Source organism: Anolis carolinensis, chromosome X (assembly GCF_035594765.1).
Source record: "Anolis carolinensis isolate JA03-04 chromosome X, rAnoCar3.1.pri, whole genome shotgun sequence".
Classification (NCBI taxonomy): Eukaryota; Metazoa; Chordata; class Lepidosauria; order Squamata; family Dactyloidae; genus Anolis; species Anolis carolinensis.
In genome coordinates this window covers 1,138,786-1,166,646 of record NC_085847.1, presented here as the reverse complement: position 1 = coordinate 1,166,646, position 27,861 = coordinate 1,138,786, and the positions used below count along the sequence as shown (strand labels likewise).

The 27,861-nt window shown below is 37.1% G+C and overlaps 2 protein-coding genes across 6 annotated transcripts in view; one reads left to right on the top strand and one right to left on the bottom strand.

The window, feature by feature from the left end:
* Positions 1 to 10,048, bottom strand: part of kntc1 (kinetochore associated 1) — an 84,933-nt gene extending 74,885 nt beyond the window's left edge. Inside the window, exons 1-4 of one of the 3 annotated variants that reach the window (XM_062958636.1) lie at positions 9,887 to 10,048; positions 7,582 to 7,713; positions 5,828 to 5,948; positions 4,022 to 4,137 (exon numbers count right to left, since the gene is read on the bottom strand). In XM_062958636.1, the coding sequence (XP_062814706.1) occupies positions 4,022 to 4,137; positions 5,828 to 5,948; positions 7,582 to 7,704 (360 nt within the window). In that variant the 5' untranslated portion in view covers positions 7,705 to 7,713; positions 9,887 to 10,048. The remainder of the gene's footprint in view (positions 1 to 4,021; positions 4,138 to 5,827; positions 5,949 to 7,581; positions 7,714 to 9,886) is intronic. The other 2 variants (XM_062958635.1, XM_008119868.3) reach the window with 2 other exon arrangements.
* A 918-nt stretch (positions 10,049 to 10,966) lies between these two features.
* rsrc2 (arginine and serine rich coiled-coil 2) lies at positions 10,967 to 25,686 on the top strand. 3 transcript variants are annotated; one of them, XM_008119866.3, is made up of 10 exons: positions 10,967 to 11,145; positions 16,158 to 16,311; positions 16,741 to 16,784; positions 18,847 to 19,053; positions 20,848 to 20,991; positions 21,132 to 21,254; positions 21,647 to 21,726; positions 22,112 to 22,344; positions 23,838 to 23,927; positions 25,057 to 25,686. In XM_008119866.3, exons 2-10 carry the CDS (start codon positions 16,234 to 16,236, stop codon positions 25,237 to 25,239), a joined length of 1,182 nt encoding a protein of 393 aa, XP_008118073.1. In that variant the 5' UTR covers positions 10,967 to 11,145; positions 16,158 to 16,233; the 3' UTR covers positions 25,240 to 25,686. The 3 variants fall into 3 exon arrangements, with proteins under 3 accessions (XP_008118073.1, XP_003226928.1, XP_016852599.1); XM_003226880.4 differs by having other exon boundaries at positions 10,968 to 11,145; positions 18,869 to 19,053; XM_016997110.2 differs by lacking the exon at positions 10,967 to 11,145 and adding an exon at positions 17,488 to 17,565 and having other exon boundaries at positions 16,214 to 16,311.
* Positions 25,687 to 27,861: the final 2,175 nt, after the last annotated feature.

Here is a 27,861-nt window from a genome sequence, read left to right as displayed (position 1 = left end):
AGATGCCGAAGATGGAAAAAGCCTATATACCTCTATCTATGTCCAATTGTATGTCTTATCTGTTTATAAAAAATGGCATTGAATGTTTGCTGCATATGTATGTTCTGTGATCCGCCCTGAGTCCCGTTCGGGGTGAGAAGGGCAGAATATAAATTATAAATACCATAAAAATAAATATATACAGTATTGTTGTGTGTATGTGTCCTCAAGTCACATAAGCAAGTCAAAGGTTTTATTTAGGCAAAACATACTCAGAGGTGGTTCTGTCAGTCGCTTCCTCTGAAAGAGAACCTCCAGCCTGGTATTCACTGACAGTCTCCCATCCAAGTACTAACCAGAGCCGACCCTGCTTAGTTTCCAAGACTCAGTGGGATCTGATGCCTTTAGGAAATGTATTCTTTGTATCACTGATTCTCAACCTTCCCTTAATACAGTTCCTCATGTTGTGGTGACTCCCAACCATAACATTATTTCTGTTGCTACTTCATAACAGCAATTTTGCTACTGTTATGAGTCAGAATGTAAATATCTGACGTGAAGGATGATTTTCATTCACTGGACCAAATTTGGCGCAAATACCCGATACGCCCAAATTTGAATACTGGTGGGGTTGGGGAGATTGATTTTGTCATTTGGGAGTTGTAGTTGCTGGGATTTATAGTTCATCTAAAATCAAAGAGCATTCGGAACTCCACCAACAATGAAATTGAACCAAACTTGGCACACAGAACTCCCATGACCAACAGAAAATACTGGAAGAGTTTGATAGACAATGATCTTGAGTTTGGGAGCACTGAGTTTGGGAGCACTGTGGACTCAAACAGTGATGGATGTGGACCAAACTTGGCACGAATACTCAATATGCCCAAATGTGAACACTGGTGGAGTTTGGGAAAAATAGACCTTGACATTTGGGAGTTGTAGTTGCTGGGATTTATAATTCACCTACAATCACTCTGAAATATATGTTTTCTGATCCCCAGTTTGAGAAATGCTGCTCTATATTATATTGTATTGATTATAGTATAAAACTGACAGTAGACGTGCATTCACAAGCCATAGCTAAAGTTCAGTTCACATCTGGAGAAAAGTTACTTTCAGAGTCAAGCAACCAGAACCCCCATAAAATTGTAGTCCAAAAACAATTTTTTCTGGAATAAAAACATCAAATCCCTAAGTCCCTAAATTCAGTCCTGAGCAACAAGAAGAAAAACAGCATGAAACTCTACCAGGGAAGTTCAATTAAGCTTGATTAGTTCCCAGTCGTTTATATAACCAACCTAGTTGACATGTAACAGGAAACAATAAAGAACATCGCCATAAGGAGAGAGGAAACTGTACATTAATTGCAATTGCTTATTATCGCCCGATTCTGGACAAACCATAATTGATGTTATCAGTGTTATTGTCCACCTACAATCCCCATTTCCCTGTTATTTTTATTGGCAGTTTTAATAAAATTGAAGGCAAAAGGGAAGGGAGATGACAAAAAAAAAGTTGCCATGGCAGTTCAAGTGGCATGTTGCGCTCTAATTGTGTAACACGAAAGGTGCCCAAAGAGAACATTGTGTTTGGCTTCTAATCCCATATGGCTGCTGTTAGGACTCTGCTGGTTCCTGCATTAACAGCTGGTCATCTAATCAAAGATATTGTAAAATTCGAGCAAGATATCCTGGGTCTGGGATGCTTCCTTTATGGAAGTCCAATTGGTGCCAACACTGGTTTCATTTGGTCACCAACTCAAAACATGGCTTTCGATTGAAACTTTTGGACTCAAATCAGTTTCCCCGAAACACTGGGATGTCTGTGTGGAGGAAAAACAGAACAACTAGAATGAAATTGCCAATGATGGTGAAATTAACCCCTTATGAGAGATAGACACACACTGAAATTGTAATCATGAAATGTATTGAGGACACAACAGACCAAAATGCACTCAAGTTAGTCAAAAGAAATCAAATGATTTAAACTAACAAGGGTTCAAATAACGGACTAAAACAGGTGACTCGAAATGAAAATGGCAGTAGGATGGCAATGTCAAACTGGGAACCATCAGATCTAACCCCATATGGTATTATCCGGTATTTATTAGGTCCCTATTTTATTATCTATGCATTTTATCTCATCATTGTATTCTTGCATAGATGTTTCGGTTCCTCCACCTATGTATATGACATAATTGTATTTGATGGTTGACTGATATTATCAACTACAGTAGAGTCTCACTTATCCAAGCTAAACGGGCCGAATATCTTGGATAATAAGGAGGGATTATGGAAACGCCTATTAAACATCAAATTAGGTTACAATTTTATAAATTAAGCACCAAAACATCATGTTATACAACAAATTTGACAGAAAAAGTAGTTCAATACGCAGTAATGTTATGTTGTAACTACTGTATTTACGAATTTAGCACCAAAATATCACGATATATTGAAAACATTGACTACAAAAATGGCTTGGATAATCCAGAACCTTGGATAAGTGAGACTCTACTGTATTATAATACCTTTGTTTTATATTGTATTTTGTTTTTATCTTGTTATATTGTGAATTGTATGTATGTTGTTTTTATCTGATTATGCTGTCCGGGCTCTGCCCCATGTAAGCCGCCCCGAATCCCCTTGGGGAGATGGTGGTGGGGTATAAATAAAGTTTTATTATTATTATTATTATTATTATTATTGACACAAAGACATAGTATGACACAGCAAACAAGATAGATATGCTGGATTTCATATCACAAAATCAAAAGTCAGACACTTCCTAAGCGTCTAGGACTGTATGATGTATCTGCACGCATCATCCGAAAATACATCACACAGCCCTAGACACTTGGGAAGTGTTCAACTTGTGATTTTGTGATACGAAATCCAGCATCTAGATCTCATTTGCTGTGTCACACTATGTCTGTGTCAATAATAATAATAATAATAATAGGGTGCCGTGCCAAAAGATCTCAGCCAGCATTTGGAAACAATAGACATCGACAAAATTACGATCCGCCAACTGCAAAAGGCCACCCTACTGGGATCTGCACGCATCATCCGAAAATACATCACACAGCCCTAGACACTTGGGAAGTGTTCAACTTGTGATTTTGTGATACGAAATCCAGCATCTAGATCTCATTTGCTGTGTCACACTATGTCTGTGTCAATAATAATAATAATAATAATAGGGTGCCGTGCCAAAAGATCTCAGCCAGCATTTGGAAACAATAGACATCGACAAAATTACGATCCGCCAACTGCAAAAGGCCACCCTACTGGGATCTGCACGCATCATCTGAAAATACATCACACAGTCCTAGACACTTAGGAAGTGTTCGACTTGTGATTTTGTGATACGAAATCCAGCATCTAGATCTCATTTGCTGTGTCACACTATGTCTATGTCAATAATAATAATAATAATAATAATAATAATAATAATAATAATAATAATAATAATAGGGTGCCGTGCCAAAAGATCTCAGCCGGCATTTGGAAACAATAGACATTGACAAAATTACAATCTGCCAATTGCAAAAGGCCACCTGACTGGGATCTGAGCGCATCATCCGAAAATACATCACACAGTCCTAGACACTTGGGAAGTGTTCGACTTGTGATTTTGTGAAACGAAATCCAGCATGTCTATCTTGTTTGCTGTGTCATAAAATAAATAATAATAATAATAATAATAATAATAATAATAATAATAATAATGATAATACTTTATTCTTATATCACGCCCCATCTCCCCAAGGGGACTTGGGGTAGCTTACAAAGGGACCATGCCCAAACAATATAAAAATACAACAGTAAAAGCAAATCCAAACACAGTAATAAATACATCAAGAAAAAGTATACAACAACAATTTAAAAACAATTAAAACATGTTCAATGCCCTGGTGTTGGTACTTCTAAAGGTTGCTCCCATTGTGCTAAAACAGGCTTTACTCTTACATCCAAATGCAGCCACATTTCTGAAAAGTTCAATCTCACAAATGAGAAAAACTAAAAATTGGACATACGTTTGTTAACAGGGTTTGCTCTGATGATACGTGAATCAGATGCAGTTTGCCGCTTCTCTCCCCAATCACAAGAAACTGCCCTTCTTGACACAAGCCAACAACATCCACCTCACTCTCTGAAATGTCAAGAAAAGATAATGTAAGGACTTAAATACCACAGACTGTCTCAATGCAATGTGATGTGCATCACACTGACAGTTCTGAATTTGGGTATAATAAAGGAATCATTTAATTTTCATTTAAGTAACATGAAAAACAAACATGTAAACCAGGGACAGAGGCATCATAGTACTCCAGCTGGATTTGGACTCGCACCAGTCCCAGCCAGCATGATCAATGATACAATATATTATACTATACTAATATTATACTATATTGTATATACCGTATATACTCGAGTGTAAGCCGACCCGAATAGCCGAGGCACCTAATTTTACCACAAAAAACTGGGAAAACATTGACTCCAGTATAAGCCGAGGGTGGTAAATTTTAGAAATAAAAATAGATACCAATAAAATTACATTAATTGAGGCATCAGTAGGTTAAATGTTTTTGAATATTTACATAAAGCTCAAATTTAAGATAAGACTGTCCAACTCTGATCAAATCATTATTCTCATCTTCTTCAATGTAAATGTGCTTATGTATCCTTTTAATAATAATAGAGTAAAATAATACATGTAATAATAATAATAATAATAATAATAATAAATACAGGAAAATAATGCATGTAATAATAGAGTAAAATAATAAATGCAATAATAATAATAATAATAATAATAATAATAATAAGATCAGAGTGAAATAAATGTATTATTAATAATAATAAACATAGAGTAAAAAAATTTTTTCGTGTCAGTTGCTTCTGGAGTGAGAGAATTGGCCGCCTGCAAGGACGTTGCCCAAGAACGCCTGGATGTTTTGCTGTTTTACCATCCTTGTGGGAGGCTTCACTCATGTCCCCGCATGGAGCTGGAGCTGATAGAGGGAGCTCATCCGCGCTCTCCCTGGGTGGGATTCGAACCTGGCAGCCTTCAGGTCAGCAACCCAACCTTCAAGTCGCGAGGCTTTTATCCCCTAGGCCACCAGAGGCTCCAGTAAAATAAATGTAATAGTAGCAACAATAATAGAGAAAAATAATAAATGTAATAATACCAATAATAATAGAGAAAAATAATAAATGTACCATACATTCTCGAGTATAAGCTGACCGAAATATAAGCCAATCAGGACCCTCACCCGAGTATAAGCCGAGGGGGGTTTTTTCAGTCTTAAAAAAAGGGCTAAAAAACTAGGCTTATACTTGAGTATATACAGTACATATAATATTGATAATAGTATTATGATGTAATACAATGTAATAATAATAATACACTATTATAATTATATATTTATATTACATGTAATATTACTATAATATTGCAATATAGTCTTATAGTACAATATAATAATATATCATGCTTATATTGTGCTATACTAATAATATAATATATTGTATGTATTACTTATTTATTTATTTGCGACATTTATATACCGCCCTTCTCACCCCGAAGGGGACTCAGGGCGGTTTACAAGTATATATACATACAATATATTATATTATACAACTATATCGCAATATTTTTAGTAATATTGCATGTAATATAAATATACAATTATATTAGTGAATATATATAACTTGTAAGCCGCCCTGTGTCCCCTTCAGGGTGAGAAGGGCGGGATATAAATGTCGCTAATAAATAAATAAATAGAAATTACATTGACATCTGGAGGGCCCCAAGTCCCTTATCGCATCTGTAAACTCACCAAACTGAAGAAACAGCCGAAGAGACTGACATATATCATCAAGCAGAAGCACAGCTCTGTCGGCGACAACCAGGCAGCCATCCCTCAATTTGCAGGAATACAACTCTGGGTTAGACGAAACCTGACAAGCGACAAGACAAGGACTGGGCAACGTTCCTTTCCAAACACAATCACTAAAGAACTGATTAGAATTAAATTTGTCCTTTTTTAAATTAATTCATCAATCAAATGTATAAGTATACACTGTTTCCTCATTTTACAGTATCTTAGACATAACATATCGTATACACTCCGACAGTAAAGAAAATCAAGAACATCTTTAAGCATATTTCTTATCCGTTTTTAACTTTTCCATTACAACTTTACTACATATCTACTACACACCTTTTATCTACTTATACATGTTTTATTTTTATTATTATTGTTATTATTATTTAAATCATTAATTTATCAATCAAAATGTCTAAGTACAGTATACGTTCTTTTCTCATTTAACAATATCTTAGACATAACATATTGTATACAATACAACAGTAAATCAAAATCAAAAACATCTTTAAGCATATTTCTTATCAGTTTTTAACTTTTCCATTACAATTTTACTGCCTATCTCTCAGCTACACACTTTTCATCTACATACATCTATATACATGTTTTATTGTTACTGTTATTGTTGTTATTGTTTTATCTTTCCCCCCTTCCCCTTACTTAAAAATAGAATTAAATTTGTTTTGTAACTTACTCAACTGAGGGCCCTTCCACACAGCCATACAATCTAGAATATCAAGGCAGATAATTCACAATATCTGCTTTGAACTGGGTTATCTGAGTCCACACTACCATATAATCCAGTTCAAAACAGATAATATGGATTTTATACAGCAGTGTAGAAGGGGCCTCAATGCAACTTCTAGCAGATCTAGTTGACGGTCAGGTTCCACTTCCAAGTAACACCTTCTTGGGATGCATCTACACTGTAGATTTAATGCAATTTGACATCTCTTTAAGTATGACTGGATCTACACTGACACATAATCCAATTTCAGAATGTAGATTAACTGCATTGAACTGGATTACATGGGTCTGCACTGCCATATAATCCAGTTCAATACAGTTAATCTGCATTCTGAAACTAGATTATAAAGCAGTGTAGATCCAGCCTGCCATGGCTCAATGTTATGGAATTATTGTTGTAATTTTAATATCATTTTTCACTTCTATGCTCAAAAGTGCTCGTGCCTCACCAAACTACAATTTCCATAATTCCACAGCATTGCGCCATGGCAGTCAAAGTGGTGCCAAACTGCATTAAGTCTACAGTGTAGATCATGCATGGGCAAACTTCAGCCCTCCAGGTGTTTTGGACTTCAATTCCCAGAAATCCCAGCCATCTTACTGGCTGTTAGGAATTGTGAGAGTTGAAGTCCAAACACCTGGAGGGCTGAAGTTTGCCCATGCCTGGTGAAGATGCACCCAAGGTCTGCAAACGAAAACTCAGGTCTTTACATCCTGGGTTTTAGATAGCTTCTGAACATCTATTTTCCCCAACCCTTTGCTACAGTCAAACACAAATCCACAGTAATTTCATGCTGAAAATAGTCATGGCAGGAAAATACAGTTTACCTTCAAGAGCAGGCAACTGAACCATTCAAACGTCCTTTGATAAGAATTATTCAAAGTTAGAATAGTTGTTATATGGAACAGAACATTCTCCAATTGTTAAACTCTCACAGCACAAGCCAAGGACAATCTACCTTTTCAGATGAGGCTACTTTAAGGAGTGCATTCAGCTGATACAGACTTCCTTCTTTGGAATGAAGGTTGATTGTCCCACTTCTTGTCTCATCGCTTAGCAAAAACTCAGCTAGATCCCACATCTTGATGCCCTGGAAAAAAATCAGAAGGTGGCAAGTCAAGCAGTGTGCTGCAAAGGAATCTTTGAAATGTTGTCAAAGGCTTTCATGACCAGAATCACTAGGTTGCTGTGAGTTTTCCGGGTTGTATGGCCATGTTCCAGAAGCATTCTCTCCTGAACGTTTTGCCCACATCTATGACAAGCATCCTCAAAGGTTGTGAGGTCTGTTGGAAATTAGGCAAGTGGGGTTGGTATATCTGTGGAATGACGTCCAGGGTGGGAGAAAGAACTCTTGTCTGTTTGATGCAAGAGTGAATGTTGCAATTGGACAGCTCAATTAGCATTGAATATTCTTGCAGCTTCAAAGCCTGGCTGCTTCCTACCTGGGTGAACCCTTTGTTGGGAGGTGTTAGCAGTTACAGAATAGTCTCACTTATCCAAGCTAAACGGGCCAGCAGAACCTTGCATAAGCAAATATCTTGGATAATAAGGAGGGATTAAGGAAAAGCATATTAAATATCAAATTAGGTTATGGTTTTACAAATTAAGCACCAAAACATTATGTTATACAACAAATTTGACAGAAAAAGTAGTTCAATACGCAGTAATGTTATGTTGTAATTACTGTATTTACTAATTTAGCACCAAAATATCACGATATATTGAAAACATTGAATACAAAAATGTCTTGGATAATCCAGAACCTTGGATAAGCGAATAACACCTCCCAACAAAGGATTCCCCCAGGCAGGAAGCAGCCAGGCTCTGAAGCTGCAAGGCTATTCAATGCTAATCAAGGTGATTAGTTGCAACATTCGCACTTGTCTCAAACAGACAAGAGTTCTTTCTCCCTCCCTGGACATCATTCCACAGATATATAAACCCCACTTGCCTAGTTTTCAACAGACCTCACAAGCTCTGAGGGTGCCTGCCATAGATGTGGGCAAAATGTCAGGAGAGAATGCTTCTGGAACATGGTTAGACAGCCTGGGAAACTCGCAGCAATATAATATTTTAAGAGAATAACGCTATATACAGTAGAGTCTCACTTATCCAAGATAAATGGACCAGCAGAACATTGGATAAGCGAAAATCTTGAATAATAAGGAGGGATTAAGAAAAAACCTATTAAACATAAAATGACATTATGATTTTACAAATTAAGCACCAAAACATCATGTTTTACAAGAAATTGACAGAAAAAGCAGTTCAATACACAGTAATGTTATGTAGTAATTACTGTATTTATGAATTTAGCACCAAAACATGGCAACATTTACTACAAAAACAATGACTACTAAAAGGCAGACTGCCTTGGATAATACAGAACCTTGGATAAGTGAAGCTTGGATAGGTGAGACTTTATTTTTATTTATTTATTAGCGACATTTATATCCCGCCCTTCTCACCCCGAAGGGGACTCAGGGCGGTTTACAAGTATATATACATACAATATATTATATTATACAACTATATTGCAATATTACTAGTAATATTGCATGTAATATAAATATAAAATTATAATAGTGAATTATAATTATTATTACATTGTATTACATCATAATAATATTATTAATATTCTTAATATTAATTTATTTAATACATTTATATCCCGCCCTTCTCACCCCAAAGGGGACTCAGAGCGGTTTACAAATTAAATTTACATACAATATTATATGATTAGCATTGCACAATACTGGCAATAAATTACCATACTGTACTATATCTATATATTGTAATATTATTAATAATATTACATGTAATATATAATATATAATTAATTATATTATATTATTAGTATTATATTATATTACAACATAATATTATTAATATTATATGCATATACAATATATTCTATATTATTGTAAATTATATTGTATATATGTATATATGTTACTTTACTGTAACACAATTTGAGGGGGGGGGATCTGTTTTTGGTTTACAAAGTGTTCTTTCCTGTTTAATTCTGCAGTCCTTACATTGGAAATAGTGGTTTTACTTCAGAAACTTTGTTTTTGTGGTTGCCACAAACTGGAGGCCCTTCTAGACAGCCTTATATCCCAGAATATCAAGGCAGAAAATCCCACAAGATCTGCTTCGGACTGGGTTATCGGAGTCCACAGTGTCATATATCCCACTTCAAAGCCGATTTTGTGGGATTTTATTTATCACAAGAGCAACGTCCCCACATACAAACAACTCACCGCCTCAGAAGACAATTTTGACTAGGCGGGAACACTCTTCATCCTTTTTTAAAACGCCGGCTACGGGTCGCGATAAGGTCCCAACGTCCTCAGAGAAACAAAACGGGAAAGCACTGTACAAGGAAACGTCCCTAGAGATAGGAAAACTTAGAGCTTTTCATGTGCTATCGAAGGCTTTCATGGCTGTGAGCTTTCCGGTCTGTCTGGCCACGTTCCAGAAGCATTCTCTCCTGACGTTTCTCCCACATCTATGGCAGGCATCCTCGGAGGTTGTGAGGTCTGTTGGAAACTAGGCACGTGGGGTTTATATATGTATGGAATGATGTCCAGGGTGGGAGAAAGAACTCGTCTGTTGGAGGAAAGCGTGAATATTGCAATTGGGCACCTTGATTAGCATTGAATAGCCTTGCAGCTTGAAAGCCTGGCTGCTTCCTGCCTTTGTTGGGAGGTGTTAGCTGGCCCTGATTGTTTCCTGTCTGGAATTCCTCTGTTTTCTGAGTGTTGTTCTTTATTTATTTATTTATTTTTTAAAAAAAATACTGGTAACCAGATGTTGTTCATGGTCTCATGGTTTCTTCCTTTCTGTTGAAATTATCCACATGCATCTTGTGGATTTCAATGGCCTTTTTGATTGACATAGCAACGGCGGTTCGCAGCCTTGGCTTCCCAGGTGGACGCTCCAGCCGCACACATCCATACATATTTTCACTTTTGTTTTGTGTATAGAAGATTAGAATAATTATAATTATAAAATTATTATATTTTATTATTATTATTATTATTTTATTATTATTATTATTATTATTATTGGCGTCATATGCTCACTCCTAGATGTTACAAATGCCGTTAGCCGCTTTGAGCCCTTGAGTGGGTAAAGGCGGGATAAATAAATAAATGAATATATTGCGTTTCAGACATGCAAGTAGGAATTCGCCGGAATAAACTCGCATTTTCCGTCTAGTTGACATCCTTCTAAGTTTTTCACAGCTCTGTGTTCCGCAGTGCCTTTCGATCCCAACTGTAGCCCAAGGGCGGCGTTCAGCTCGCTCCCTCCCCCTCCCTCATCCGGGTCCTTGGTGGGCGGGGCCGAGCTGGGCGCTCGCCTCAGTGGGAGAGGGAGAGCGGCGGCGTTGCTTCTCAGTCGCTGACAAGAGCCGTAGCTGTGAGGACGCCACCGCCGCCGAAGCCTGTGCTGTTGGCGGAGGAAGGACCACGGCTCCGCCGCTCCCTTTCCCCGGCCTCGCAACTCCGACATGGCGGTGAGCGTCTCCAAAGCCTTTTAAAGCGGGAAAGGGGCGCTTTTGGGGGATTTTTTGTATCTGAAACGAACGGGGTTCGGCTGAAGGCGCGAGGCAAGATGGCGCCCGCCTCCCTTCGCCCCTCAGGCGCCATGTTGGTCCCGGCGAAGGGAAGCGGCGCCTTCTGGAAGTTTCGTAGCCCCTCTCCCGTCGATTTGCTTTTTAATTTTCTCCAAAGGGAACGTCGAGGAAAGGCTTCTGGGCCTAGTCAGCTCCCTCAGAGAAGGTGTTGTCGAGCCTTCGCAGCCCTTTTATGCCTTCCCTGGCCCCTTCCATACAACTGAAGAAAGTCTGCTTTGAACTGGAATATATGGCAGTGTGGACTCAGATAACCCAGTTCAAAGGAGATCTTGTGGGATTTTCTGCCTTGATATTATGGGTTATATATATGGCCATGTGGAAAAACCCTCAGATAACCCAGGGCCCATCCACACAGTCATATAACCCAGAATATCAAGGCAGAAATCCCACAAGATCTCCTTTGAACTGGGTTATATGGCAGTGTGTACTCGGATAACCCAATTCAAAGGAGATCTTGTGGGATTTTCTGCCTTGATATTATAGCTTATATGGCTATATGGAAGGGCCCTCAAATAACCCTGGACTCATCCACACTGCAATATAACCCAGTTCAAAGGAGATCTTGTGGGATTTTCCTCCTTGATAATTGTAGGTTATTTAAACTTTGAATATGGTAGCCCAGATCGTTGTCCTATATAGGACCTTTTAACGCCTTGGATGATTGTTTAATATTTTAATTATGTCTATTTTAAATCATGACTTGTTGATTTGTTTTTAAATGCATTCTTTGATGTCTTAACTACTGATTTTATGATATATTATTGTATGATATGTGAGCCGCTCCGAGTCCCCGTTGGGGAGTTGGAGGTGGCATACAAAAATATTATTATTATTATAGTGTGGGCTCAGAAAACCCAGTTCAAAGCAGATCTTGTGGGATTTTCTGCATTGATATTCTGGGTTATTTAAACTTTGAATATGGTAGCCCAGATTGTTGTCCTATATTGGACCTTTTAATTATGTCTATTTTACAGTTCAAAGCAGATATTGTGGGATTTTCTGCCTTGATATTCTGGGTTCTATTACTGCGTGGAAAGGCCCTCAGATAACCCAGTTCAAAGCAGATTTGGCTCCTTCCGCAAAGCTATATAAAACCCCACAATTTCTGCTTTGAGTGGACTCACACTGTCTTATACCCCAGTTCAAAGCAGATAATGTGAGATTTGGTTGATCTGTGTGGAGGGGGCCTCAGATAATCCAGTTCAAAGCAGATATTGTGGGATTTTCTGCCTTGAAAATCTGGGTTATATGGCTATGTGGAAGGGCCCCCTCTTCAGGCTGCCTTTTGAGGGGCTGATCATAGAATATCATAGCCATAGCGATACCCGCCTCTCACAACCGAACAAAGATTCAGCGGTGAAGTTCAGCAACATTTTGCAGAATTGTTCGCATGTCCTCCTTTTACTGCAAGTTTATTATTATGATGTGCTTTTCACAATGTTACGCCCCCGCCTCCAACCCTGAGGAGAGGCGGGTAAGAAATAAATTATTATTATACACGAGTGTTTTCCTCCCTTAGTTTTCCACCCCATTCTTCTCCTTTTTAAAAAAAGACTTCACTCTTGATTTTTCTACATTTTCTCAGCTCTGAATGGGGTTGGATCGAGCTTTCTTTTTCTTCAAATACCACCATGTAAACTTGGTCCCCTTCCGCACAGCTGTATAAAATTCCACATTATCTGCTTTGAGGTGGGTTATCTGAATCCACAGTGCCATATATTCCAGTTTAAAGCAGACAATGTGGAATTTTATTCAGTTGTGTGTAGGGGCCTCAGTTCAAAGTAGATACCGTGGATTATCAGCCTTGATATTCTGGGTTATATGGCTGTGTGGAAGGACTCTAGAAGGTATTTCCTCTTTGGCACCTTTTTTTCTCAATTGTAGGCCCTGAACAGTGGTTTTGAAATGGCTTTTAAAAAGCTCTTTGTCATGTAAACATGCGGTAGGTTTTCCCTCCATCCTATTTGTGATTCTTGCTAAAAATAAGTTCCCTTTTATATGTCTGTTTTTGTTTGTGAGGAATTCAACAGGGAATAGTGACTTAAAATAGTGGAATCTTCCATTGAGGTGCACGCCATGACTGTATTTAAATACTTTTTAAGTAAGGAAAAGGGAGAATCCCTTGAGGGATGGGATATAGAATATTGTGATGCTGCTGCTACTGTTTAATTCAGTCCTTCTTGCTAAGAATAAGATCCTTTTATTCGATGGGGCTTATTTGTGGGGAATTTAACTAGGGACCGTGACTTAAAATTGTGGAATCTTCCATAGACCTGCACTCCATGACTTTATTAACTAATCTAAATATGGAAAGAGGAGAGTACCTTGAGGGATCGATCTATAATATTGGGATGCCATTTAATTAAATTTAATGCCAGTGTAATTCAGTTCTTCATTCTAAGAATAATGTCCTTTTATTCACTGGGATTTCTTTGCGGGTAATTTAACGGAATTGTGTCTTTAAATTGTGGGATCTTTCCTTGATTGCATACCATAACTTTAATTAAATAATTTATAACTAAATAAGGAAAGCAGAGAATATGTTGAGGGATGGATATAGAATGTATACTGTATTTTGGAAAAATTGGAAGCCATGGGACGGAAGACCTTTTGGAAGCAGTAATGGGAATAGATGTAGCATTTGCTTCTGAGTGCTAGACTTTTGTCCTGACAAAAAACGCATGGCTTTATTTTCTATTTTAGTTTGTATAATCGTTGCCTTTGATATATTACTGTAGAGCAAGTGTCCTCATGTTGACACAAACCAGGGCTGGATAGCCTATGGGTGTTGTTGAACTGCAACTTGCAACTGCCCAAGCCACCGAAGGCAATGTTAAGGAAAGCTGAGAGGTGAAGCTCAACAACATTTTTGCACAAAAGCATAAATACCTTAAAAAGCAACCCAGTGTGATTATTAAATAGTAAACTATTTCAGTGGGGCAGTGGGTATTAACTTAAGCTTTTACAAGCAAGGGAGTATGTGCTTTTAAGAGCTCCACGGAATTTTTGTTATTATGTTTATTCATACCCCCTTTTTTTTCTATACAAGGAGACCCAAAGCAGCTAGCAGAAAATAAACCCTTTTATGCTTCTCTTGCTTCTGTCAATGCAAATGTGAGTAGATCAATAGGTACTGTTCTGGCGGGAAAGTAATGGCGCTCCATGCAGTCATGCAAGCCACATGACCTTGGAGGCGTCTATGGACAATGCCGGCTCTTCGGCTTTGAAATGGAGATGAGCACCAACCCCCAGAGTCAGACACGACTAGACTTAACGTCAGGGAAAAAAACATTTACCTTTATTTATGCTTCTTGTAGGATCACAGTGCAGGCATTTTGGATTTCTGTGATTTATAAACAACTGCAGAATTTACGGAGTTATTGTCTGATTTTGTCTTATGTAAACATTTGAATGCTGCATGCTTCTCTTGTTCTCTACAAGGGAAAATACTTCACAGGGCTTCTTTTTCAACATTCGCCTCTGAAAGAAAAGGATCTTCCTCCACTCCCATGAATGTTTCCAGTTTCAAGGGGTGGGATATTACAAATGATCATTCTAGTCTAAATTTGCATTTCTAGGTAGTTCTACGACTACTTTTCAGAAAGTCTTTTTTTTTAAATTAACTTTAGAGGAGAGGGATGAAGACAACTGTTTCAAAACATGAGAAATATACATTTCAGATCTGTATGGGTCTGATGGCGTAGTTAGTACATTCCAGTACATTCAGTGAAGTCTATTGCCAAGCTAAGCATTTGAATACTGTTACTCCATATGCTGTAAACACTCAAACTTGCTTCTGAGTAACTATTTCTGAAGTTAGCTTGTTTACAGTCAGCTTCAGAGGTGGGTCTTGAGCTGCTTCTCAAGCTTCAACCCTTCATACTAATAGTTGAGTATTGGTCTTTACAATCATGCACATTCCTTATTAGAATCATACAGTTGGAAGAGACCACAAGGGCCATCTAGTCCAACTCCTTATTCTTTGTGATTCTGTATGAAACCTTTGTTCATAACCTTACGATGGTGCATATACCATATCACTATGATACGGTTATTATATGAGTGTGGCCTCGTATGTTCAATTGATGAAGTAAATCTGGTTTCTGAAAATATTGTTAAGATAAGGTGGATGGGTGTGAATGAAGGCTAAACTGTTACTATGAATATATTACAATCCTTAATTCTCCAGTTTGAACTTTCTCACCTTGGCTGTTGTAAAAGGTGTATGATGTACTGGCAGCCTTACCAATCTGGTGTCCTCCAGATGTTTTGCCTAAAATTTTCATCATCTCCAGCAAACATGTAGTGTCTAATTGCCAGCCTGGTTGGGTATGGTAAGACCAGCACATCTGATCCCAAATTGTGGAAGGTTACATTGATACCTGCCTTTAACGGTACAGATATTTGTGTATGAAGTAAATTGGAATTTGTGGATGCAACAAGGTATTTTTCAGAATCTTGTAAGTAAAGGCACTACATCCAGACACTGAAATAGTTGCTAGTCCAACTGCTGCAGACATATTGAATCAGTTGCTGATTTAATATAAATTCCGTTGACTGAATAGATCTAGTATTGGTTAAGAGTAAAAACTGAGTTTTTATAAGTCCTCTCTTGCAATAGAAAAAGGTGTCGCAGTGTTGAAATAAGGTTATTATAGCACACTGTTTTTCTGTGGTTGTGGGCAGGGCTCACTGCTAGTGGAATAACCATTTGAATATCTGTTGTTATTGGAATATATAGTTTTAATGACCTATAAATGAACACATTTTGTTTGAAATAATTTTATAGGATATAATAATACAATACTCTCGGAATAATTGGAACACGGCAGCACTCAGAAAATCAGTAGCTGTTCTGTTACATAATGTTAAAACAGTTTTGTTTAATATAGGCTAGTGATTCGGAGCGAGAGACAGTAGCCCCTGAGAAATCATCCCCTGATAGAGAGAAGAAAAAAGAACGCTCAGATGCATCCAGTTCTCCTAGACCTTCAAAACATTATTCGAGGTCACGATCACGATCAAGAGAAAGAAAGCGGAAGTCAGGTATGGTGGTCTCTGATAGTGAATAGTTTCTTTTAAAGAGTACTGTCTTTACTGGATTGATGTTTTGTGAAGTTCAATTGTTCATGCTGTAGCCAGTTTACTTAGCAGTCAGTCTCACTATAAATCAGTATAGATCGAAATAAACAAGAGCCTTTGAATTAACTCGGAGACCTTCAGATTTGCATGTTCCAGATAACACAGCTTTTTCAAATGCAGAACCTCTCAGAAAATTAGATTTCAACATTAAGATTTGAGGAGGTGGATGGACAAATAATAGATAATGGGGAAAGATCTCAATCAGGGTGTTACAAATCATTCTTTAAGTTTAAATATAAAATTAAGTAGTTAAATAAGGAACTTATGTGAAGAAACACAAAAATAGTTTTTTGTGTAGCTCTTTCTCTGATGTTTCAATGTTTATCTCCTTAGATAACGATGGGAAAAAATACAGAAGCCGGAGCAGAAGCAAAGAGGTAATTAATACTTTGTAGTGCTTGGGTAATTGTGCAAGACATACTTTTAAATATGTCATAGCATGTATAAATCTTAATGTGTAATTATCTAAAGGGTAAGTACAAAAATTGTAAATTCAGGGGGAAAAATGTGCTTGGAGTGTGAAGCATGATTGAAGCCATCAGTATGACCAAAAGGTAATAATTGACAATTTCATTCAGAGATTAAATATGGAAACAGTCGCAGGAAACATTTCTTTGGAGAAATAGGATTGAGAGATTTGATTTTCACAGAGCTTCCGTTAACTTCTCAAGAGTTTACATACTTCCTTTTCCTATTTTACCTCAGCTTATTTAGGTGGCATTTTTCAGTTTTTTAAAAGTTTTCCTGTGGGGGATAGTGCAGGCTTCATAAGAGCGAAAGTGGTCTTAAAGCAAAGAAAGGGGAAGGAGATGAGGCGGCGGTAGTGGTAACATTGCTAGGTAAGTCAGTAGCCTTCAATATAATGGTTATGCCAGTGGACAAGCATCAGCAGAAGCCAGAAGGTCAGCCAAGTTCTGCTGGAAAGAATGCCTTAGATGAGAGAGAAATTTCTTAACTTGTGGCCAGGGTCTTTTCTTCCCCTTTCCTGATGGAAGCTCTGTTAAAAAAAATAGAGTATTTGTGAAATTGACTATATTGTTTAGATCACATGATAACATTTCTATAATAAATCATACTCAGCGTGCTAATGCGCGAAGAGACTGAACTGAAGACGCTCCAGACTCAGATAGCAAAATTATAAGCCTACTTCATGATAAGGTAACTATTAGTCCTTCAAACTCATATTTCCCTTAAAAACAAATCCGTTATGGGATGTAATGGTGGTTTTTATTACAAAGTGTATGTTTAGAAGACGTCTGCATTATTATGTTTACATAAGGGTGATTTCCACCTGAAATATAGAAGCAAGGTCTGCCTGTATATTTTAGAGTTTTAATTCACTGGGAATAACTGATGGTATTAAGTATAAATTATGGTGGAGGTTTGATCCAAAATCTTTAGTATGGATCTTTCCTATTATTAATCTGTAGCATTTAAAGAGTTTCTGTGTTTAAATGATGTATCAACTCTTGAACATTCTCCTAATTTTATAGTGCTTGAAAAGAAGAAGGGCAGGAGGATCTGGGCATTCCCCAAATGTGGAGATGGACCCACCGCAGCTATTTCATTCTTCATCTCTGCTTTGCGGGGGGTTCATTCCATGTTTGTGGATTTGTCCCATTTTGTATATGTAATGAGCAGACACTTTGCACTCTTTATTTTACAGTGTCAATCTAATAATCTTTCTCCAGTGGTTATTGAAGTGCTTGAAAAAAGTCAGAATGGATCTATTTGATGCTAGAATCTACTTGAAACTGAACTCATCCATCTAGTCTGTCTAGTGGCTCAACACTTGCTCATCTTAGTGTAGGAAAGGGACACTACCTTTGCATGCCCAGCTAGTCAGTTGTCAGGTTGTTAAATACATATAGTATTGACTTTTATTGGAAGAAATGAATAATTACATGAAACTCTGGTTTTACTTTATTTCTGCTATAGCTGGGCATTACTTTGGGATTTTGCTCCCAAGTGATTAAAGCTCCTTAAGGTTTCTAAAGTGAAATACAAGTGCTTAGTGAAGCTAGAGAAAATTTCTAATAATGTTTTCGTAAAAAAGGTAATGGCCAAAAGAAAAAAAAAAATCAAACTGCTACAGGATCCAACAAGATCTCATAAGGGATATCTGCAGTGCAAAGCTTTTGTCACTAAGCTTGAGTTAACCAAACATTAGAAAGGCCATTCTTCTCTCTAGTGCTGTAAAATTGCTTGTGGCATGAAATGTTATTACCTTGTACCAAAAAAAGTCAGCTGAATGGGGAGGGAATGGTGGGAGGAGGAATGATTGTGTGTCTCTGCAACATTGGGTAGATGGTGGTGTTAAAACCATCACAGCCGACTGGGCCACGTTTTTCTAAGGTTACTAATGTTGCATCACAACATATCATTCTTTATCTGCTGATGCCCATACTAACTCTCTTTGTTGCACTATTTTCCTGAAAGAACCAACTTCTTCTTAAAACAGGCAAGAAGACATGGGTCCAAAGAGAAGTCCAAGAAGCACAAATCAGAAGACCACGACAAAGAGCACTCTTCTGACAAAGGGCGAGAGAGCCTGAGCACTTCTGAAAATGGAGAGGATCGGCATAAGCGTAAGGAGAGGAAATCCTCAAGGGGACGGAGTCATTCAAGGTCTCGGTCTCGTGAGAGGTAGAGTATTGCAGTTTTGGAAAAAACAGTGCCACTTCCAAAAAACCATACCAATAAATAAACTCAGGATGCTCATAGTTGCTTATGCTGCTCATAAAGTATATGCACTGCAAATCTGCAAAATGTTAGAATTGGTTTTGTTTGGTACTCAGAAAATTTACTTCTTGAGTGTTTAATGCCATGCTCCTGAAAAAACTACATAAAGTTTATGGAGTTGTCATAAATGGATAGTCTTGATACACTTATTAATATTTGCTCCAGCATATCTGCTTGTAGCATCACTGCAGCAACAGAGAAATACCAACATGCTCTTCTGCATAGTTTGATGTAGCTATTCATACTTGTGAATGCTTTATCTTCTGTATTTCATCACATAATGGTCAAATGTTTTTTTTAATTGAAAAAGTGGGGTGTGACTATTACATAATGAAAAAAAATCTGCCTTTGAGTCTCCAGTTTCTGGTTTGTTTTTTAAATGAACAGCCTTACCTCTGAGATAGGAGAAGGAATGATTCAGCCCCCTTGTTTTTTGTAGACTGCCTTGCCTCCAAGAAAAGAGTAGGAAAGATCCTTCCTTCTTTCTCTGAAGGTAAGGCAGTCTACAAAATCTGATATGGAGCGAGGTACAGAAATATGCCAATTTTGCCACCCCAAAAATCAGATGTGACTATTATGCGGTGGCAACTATTATGCAATGAAATGTGGTATTTTATGTTAAATATGATCAGAGAGGCTGCACTACCATGGTACTATAACTCTCCTGTTAGACTCCTAAATTGAGAAATTGAAAATAGCGTGAAGGTTCATTCCGGAATAGCTGAAGGAGCAATCCACTATTATTGGATTTACTACCCCACATTCCAATTGGAATGGCAGGATACAAGATTCTTTTTCAGTTAAGTATTCAGCCCTGGCACCTTCTCCAACAGTCAGTGACATCTCATATGGCTCACAGGTTCTGCAGATTTCCCGTCTTCCCCAAAAAGGTCTTAGCCTTAGCTGTTCGTTGAGCAAAAGTAGGCAACTTCGGTGAGACTAGATGAAACTTCACTCCCTTGAACCTCCTATGGATGTGACTCCTTCTTTAGCTTTGTGAAAGAATATTTATTTATTTATTTATGGTGCTTTTATCCTGCTTTTCTCAACCCCGGAGGGGACTCAAGGCAGCTTCACAACATAGGCAATGCCTTTAAAAACAGAATGATAATAATAATAGTAATAATGATGATGGAGCCCTTGGTGGTGTAGTGGATTAAAGCCTTGTGACTTGAGGGTTGGGTTGCTGACTTGAAGGCTGCCAGGTTTGAATCCAACCCAGGGAGAGCGTGGATGAGCTCCCTCTGTCAGCTCCAGCTCCATGTGGGGACATGAGAGAAGCCTCCCACAAGGATGGTAAAAACATCAAAACATCCGGGTGTCCCGTGGGCAACGTCTTTGCAGACGGCCAATTCTCTCACTCCAGAAGCGACTTGGTGCAAGTCGCTCCTGACACGAATAATAATAACAGTTCTTAAATGACACAGATATAGAAAATAAAAGTAGGAATGATTTCTCAAATAGGTTGAACATGAATCCCCTGAACTCAACCTCTTGTTTTACACAACAACAGTGTTGCGTCGCATTCAGGCTGCTCATGTGTTTTCGATGAAGATAGGTTGTGTATAAGTTCAAAGCCGATCTTATAGATACTTTTACTTTCTTAAATAGTAAAAATGCATAGCTATCCTTGCATGTTACTTGATATTATATGGAGAAGCTAGGGAATAGTACCGGGAATTTGGGATGTGATTTCAGGCGTCATCGCAGCAGAAGCCGTGAGAGAAAAAAGTCTCGATCCCGGAGCAGGGAGAAAAAGCGACGCGTGAGATCGCGTTCTAGATCGAGATCTAGACACAGGCATAGAAGCCGCAGCAAGAGCAGAACACGGAGCAGAAGCAGGTATGTTCAAGCTCACTCTTTATATAAAGAATTAACAATAGGGTGAGTAAAAGCAGATAAAGTTATAAATCCTCAAGTGCATTTAAGGTCAGTTTATAATCCATAATATAATTATGTGAGAATTCTTTGGTCACTTGCAGGGAGAGGAAGAAGAGACCCGAGAAACCTCGAAGATTCAGCAGAAGTCACAGCCGAACCCCGAGCCCCCCACCTTTTAGGGGCCGAAATACAGCAATGGATGCACAGGAAGCATTGGCCAGAAGGTGCTAGACTTCTTTTTCAAGTATATAGAAGCTAAGAACTTTGAAATGCTGCATGTAGGCTTTAAAGGGAGCATAATAAATTTCCTCCCCCAACCAACTTTAATGTCTGTAAAACTTGTGAAGAGAAATTCTTGAATATAATACCTTATTGAAGTCATTCTTCTAGCAAATTGATTTGCTAGGATATGTTATTGAAATCATTCTTCTAGCAAATCCGTTTAAATTTGCACCCAGGAAGTCAAATGTACTTGTAATAATGAACACTGGAGACACCAGAAAACAAAACCCTTGGGAGGGATGCATTTTAAATCCTTCTGAGATTATGTTCTGGCTGTTTAAAATAAAAGAGGAGAAGTGAAAATCATTTTAACTCGCTCTTGTATCACTTCTAGGTTGGAAAGAGCCAAAAAACTACAAGAACAGAGAGAGAAAGAGCTGGTTGAAAAACAGAAACAACAAGAAATGGCTGCGGGTAATTCTATTTTCGTCAACTGCTGTGCCAGAATAAATAGTAACCAGAAGCTTTCATCGCTTTGAGTGTGAGACTTAAAAAAGAATATGCAAAAGCAGTGTCAGTTGTTTTCTTTTAGCTGCAACAAACTTTTAAACAGGAAAGTAGTAGAACCTTTTTTTTCTATTCTGGTTTCAAAACCTTTTTATACTGGATCCTAAAAATAGTTCCACCACCAGAGACAGGTCAATAGGGAAGAATGTAGAAGCTGTCTGATGAAATAGTTATTCCCACTGCTTAGATTTTACTCCTATTTGTGAAGAATATATTAAAGATTGTACTTGTTATGTTTATTTAGGACAGAAAAGGTCTCAACGTGTACATAATACTGGACTTTTTTTTTCAGCGGCAGCTGCCACTGGAGGCTCTGTCATCAATGTGCCGGCTCTTTTGGCCTCCGGAACCCAAGTCACTCCTCAGATCGCAATGGCAGCTCAAATGGCAGCTCTGCAAGCAAAGACCTTGGCCGAGACAGGAATAGCAGTACCCAGTTATTACAATCCGGCAGCTGTGAATCCCATGAAGTTTGCTGAACAGGAAAAGAAGCGGAAGATGCTGTGGCAAGGCAAAAAAGAAGGGGTATTTCACCATATTTGTCTCATACTTCTCTATAGATGATCTGCAAGTGCATAATTTTGAACATTAGAACTGTAAGAAGATGTGGGACTGGGTGAAGGGTTTTAACTGTTTGTTTTTAATATTAATATGCTTATTTATATCCTGCCTTTTCTCTCCACTCCAAGGAGACACTTACATTAAAAGCATTTCAATACAATGTAAAATATACAAACATTAAAAATTTTAAAAATTCAGTTAAAATCCATAAAAACACACAAAACTAAAAACCACTGACTTGCTAATTTTTATTTTATTTTAGTGTTTGTATATTCTTAGGTTTCACATTGTGTTACTGTATATACTTGAATATAAGCCCAATTTTTCAGCCCTTTTTTTAAGACTGAAAAAGCTCCCCTCGGTTTATACTCGTGAGGATCCTGGCCGGCTTATGTTCGGGTTGGCTTATACTTGAGAATATATAGTACATTTATTATTTTTCTCTATTATTGTTGCTACTATTACATTTATTTTACTCTATTTTATTATTACAGTAGAGTCTCACTTATCCAAGCTTCTGGATTATCCAAGCCATTTTTGTAGTCAATGTTTTCAATACATCGTGATATTTTGGTGCTAAATTCGTAAATACAGTAATTACTACATAGCATTAATGCATATTGAACTACTTTTCCTGTCAAATTTGTTGTATAACATGATGTTTTGGTGCTTAATTTGTAAAATCATAACCTATTTTGATGTTTAATTGGCTTTTCCTTAATCTCTCCTTATTATCCAACATATTCGCTTATCCAAGCTTCTACCGGCCCATTTAGCTTGGATTGGTGAGACTCTACTGTATTACTAATACATTTATTATTTCACTCTATTTATTATTACATGTATTATTTTCCTGTATTTATTATATAGGTAATCAGACTTAGTCTTATCTTATTAAAGTCTTATTATTATTATCATCATAAATTAATATTTTATGTAAACATTCAAAAACATATAACCTATTGATCCCTCAAATCATGTAATTTTATTAGTATCTATATTTTTATTTTTGAAATTTGCCAGTAGCTGCTGCATTTCCCACCCTCGTCTTATACTCGAGTCAATAGGTTTTCCCAGTTTTGTGATAAAATTAGGTGCCTCGGCTTATATTCAGGTTGGCTTATACTAAAGTATATACGGTATATTGGTTTTACTGCAAGCCATATTAATTAATTTATTATTTGTTTACAGTATTTATATTCATTAAGTCATATACGTTAAGTCTTTTCAGAGAGAAAAAGTGGGGTATACATAAACATAATAAAAAGTGAAATAAAGTAATAAAATTTTAGGAGAGCTGGAGCTAAATGAGCAAGATTTTGACGTCATAGAATGCATGTTTTGACATGGTTCCGCTTTTGCTGCATGCTGGTATGTTCTCTCTGTTGTCAGCAAACCTGTAGCTTGAATTTTATTATTTATGTGTTTGTATTTCTGTTTGCTTTTCATTTTCATAGGATAAATCCCAATCTGCAGAGATCTGGGAGAAGCTGAACTTTGGAAATAAGGACCAAAATGTCAAATTTAGAAAACTAATGGGGATAAAGGTATGTGAGTTTGAAGCATATATAAAGTCATGCAGAATTGGTGAATTCTGGTTAAGCAAGTTTGTAAAATAGGGGTTCAGCATGGTGGACAAGACATTGTTCACTGAGGTTGATTTCCCTGTAAATAGGACCAGGTCTTAATATTAATTTTTGCTCCAAAAGACGTGTTGGAGCTTATTTTCAGGGGATGTCTTAATTTTTTTTTTCATGTACTGTATAACAATATACATTTTTCAAATACAGTCATGTAGTTTTCTTCTAGAATGTTACAATATTACATAAATTATATATGTGTGTGTGTGTGTGGGGATATATATAATGGTAAATACTTGTCATTTCCTCCATCTGGCTGACGATCTTAACTGGGGCTTATTTTGGGGGTAGGACTTATATTTCAGGATTTTATATTCTGAAAAAGCATACTAGGGGTTATTTTCTGGTTCGATCTTTTTGGGGGGGAAACAGGTTAATGATGATTATTTTCATTTTTACATGAGAAATATTATGCCCACTTTTTCCAGTTGCTGGGTTGTGATGTTGATTGATGTTATTTTATGATGTTTTTACTTCGAGTTGAATTGTTTCAATTATATTGTTTATTTGTTATGTGTTTTTAGAATTTGTAACTTTGAATTCTCTGTTTACGCTGGGCTTGGTCCTCATGTAATCCGTCCTGAGTCCCTTTGGGGAGATGGCAGCGGGTTATAAGAATAAAGTTGTTGTTGTTGTTGTTATTATTATTATTTATTGTGTGTGTCAAGTGGCTGGCTCATGGAAATCTTGCAACTGGATTTTCCTATTCTTATGTGTGTGTTAAGTGGCTGGCTCATGGAAATCTTGGAGCTGGCTTTTTCCTATTATTATTATTATTATTATTATTATTATTATTATTATGTGTGTTAAGTGGCTGGCTCATGGAAATCTTGGAGCTGGCTTTTTCCTATTATGTGTGTTAAGTGGCTGGCTTTTTCCTATTATTATTATTATTATTATTATTATTATTATTATTATTATTATTATTATTATGGTTCTTCCTGGAACTTAATAAATGTTACACTTCATGCACCCTAATAGAGTATAAGGGAATTCTCTTTTAATTCTCTTTTTGTATGAAATGTTTTTATTCCAGAGTGAAGAGGAAGCTAGTGGCAGTAGTTCAGTTGATGAAGAAAGCTATAAGACTTTGAAGCAGCAGGAAGAAGTTTTCAGAAACCTAGATGCACAGTATGAAATGGCAAGGTCACAAACGCACACCCAAAGAGGCATGGGATTGGGCTTTACGTCTTCAATGAGAGGGATGGATGCTGTTTGAGCGATTGCGAGCTTAAATCCTGGGACTTTCTCAAACCTTCGACTCAGCTGTTGGATCCTTTGTCACCAAAAGCTAGCCGCCTAGCTTGCATGGGTGTTGCATCGACTTTAATTTATTGACATTACATTTTTTTCTTGTAAATATCAGATAAGTGATAACTGGTGTTCCGTGTTGTAATCGGGTTATACTCACGTCCATTATACTTGACAGAATTCTAGGACACGTGTCGTTCTCTGCTTTCGAGACAGAACAGGTAAGGGGTCAACTCATCCATGGATATTTTGTGTCCACCGTCTTGTGTACTTTTGTACTTTAATCCTGTACAGTTCTTTTCAACTTTTTGGAACATAAAAACACATTGTGTAAGTGTTAACTCCAGCAGACTGGGCCAAGTGAGTACATAATGCAGAGCAAACCTGGTTAATAAAAATGTTTTCTTTTCTCATAGTATCGTTTTATGTTCAGTGTCTGAAAGCATACTTTTGTAGGGCATATTAGCAAAGAATGAAATCATTCCCATCTCTGTGTTGGTGAGTTTCTGAAATTAATATCAAAGCTCCCCGCTTCTTAAATAGTCTTTTCCTCAACTCCAAAGATTCCTTTGGGAGACCTGTTTTCAGTCCTTTGAGAGAATTTGAGTTTTATAGAAATGCAGTGAGCTGAAAGGTGTCTTCTCTCTTAGCAATACTGCAATTGTGAATACTAAGCCATTAGGAGAGGTAGGTAATAATAATAATAATTATTATTTATTTACCCTATTTATACCCCGCCTTTCTCACCCCGAAAGGGACTCAAGGCGGCTTACATATGGCAACAATTCAATGCCTTAAAACACATAAAATATAAGCCTAAAATTTAAAGATGATTTTTTTAAAAAAACAGACATTTAAAACATTGCATTCAGTTAAAATAATAATAATAAATACTATAATAATAATTTGTGATTATGTGATACAAAACCCAGCATATCTAGTTTGCTGTGTCATACAATGTCATGTCAATAATAATAATAAAATTATTATTATTCGTGACATTTCTCACCCCAAAGGGGACTCCGGGCGACTTACAAGTTTTATGTACATGCAATAAATTATATTATTAGCATAGCACAATATAAGCATTATATATTACTATATTCTACTATACCACTATACAGGGTGTTTGAAAAAGAACTCTCTAGTTTTAATGTATTTACACTTAAAACTGGGAAGTTCTTTTTCAAACACCCTGTATTGCAGTATTATTAGTAATATTACATGTAATATATAATATACAATTATAATAGTGTATTACTATTATATTTTATTACATTATAATATTATATGTACAGTAGAGTCTCACTTATCCAACACTTGCTTATCCAAGCTTCTGGATTATCCAAGCCATTTTTGTAGTCAATGTTTTCAATATATCATGATATTTTGGTGCTGAATCCGTAAATACAGTAATTTCAACATAACATTACTGCGTATTGAACTACTTTTTCTGCCATTTTAGTTGTATAACATGATGTTTTGGCACTTAATTTGTAAAATCAAAAACTAATTTGATGTTTAATAGGCTTTTCCTTAATCACTCCTTATTATCCAAGATATTCACTTATCCAAGCTTCTGCCGGCCCGTTTAGCTTGGATAAGTGAGACTCTACTGTATCGTGATATTTTGGTGCTAAATCCATAAATACAGTAATTACAACATAACATTACTGTGTATTGAACTACGTTTCCTGTCAAATGTGTTGTATAACATGTTTTGGTGCTTAATTTGTAAAATCATAACTTAATTTGATGTTTAATAGGCTTTTCCTTAATCCCTCCTTATCCAAGATATTCGCTTATCCAAGGTTCTGCCGGCCCGTGTAGCTTGGATAAGTGAGACTCTACTGTATATAAAATACTAGTATAGCATAATATTATTCTAATGCTATTAGGAGCACTAGTCAAGGTTGTCACACCCAGAATTGTAGTAGGTTGCTGGGAATATGTTTATTTTAGCACCTATAGAAAGGGCTGACTGCATTTTTGCATTTAGTGTTATTTTTGAATTTTAAACAGCATTTAGAGTCTGAACCTGTTATGATTTCATTTTGGGACTGTTTCTTCCCTTAAGTTACATGCTTGAAACAGTCCATAAAATACGTTTTTCAAAACCCAATATAGAAATGTGAAAATTCTCACACAATGAAAAGCATCAGACCTAGAAATAAAGGTTTACGTTTTCAACTTTCATGTACAATTGGCCAATGGGAATGTGGAAAGGCAGGGTATGGGAAAAAAATGCAAAATGGAGAACTAAAGCCTTGATGCACCGACATTCGACATTAGCCTCTTTCCTTTCCTTGCCTCCTTTGGCTGAGGGGGGACTTTGGGCTTTCTGTGATTTGAACCCAGGTCTCTGCAAGTCCAACACTCAGACCCCGGCACCATGGATGCCTTGAGAGCAAAACGCCTCCAAAGCAAACGTCTTTATAGCTTAGATGAAGCATTCAAGTATTGGTCCTGATCAGAAATGATATAAAATATCATGTTTAATTCCTTATCTCCTTGTTTTAAGAAGATCGTGACCAATAACACCTCCCAACAAATGATTCCCCCAGGCAGGGAGCAGCCAGGCTTTGAAGCT

What these genes read in the sequence shown, in the direction of transcription:
- rsrc2 (XM_003226880.4), top strand. An exon ending in AGGTCTCGGTCTCGTGAGAG is followed by an intron (nt 19,054 to 20,847) that starts GTAGAGTATTGC and finishes ATGTGATTTCAG; the next exon opens with GCGTCATCGCAGCAGAAGCC. An exon ending in GAAAACTAATGGGGATAAAG is followed by an intron (nt 23,928 to 25,056) that starts GTATGTGAGTTT and finishes TTTTTATTCCAG; the next exon opens with AGTGAAGAGGAAGCTAGTGG.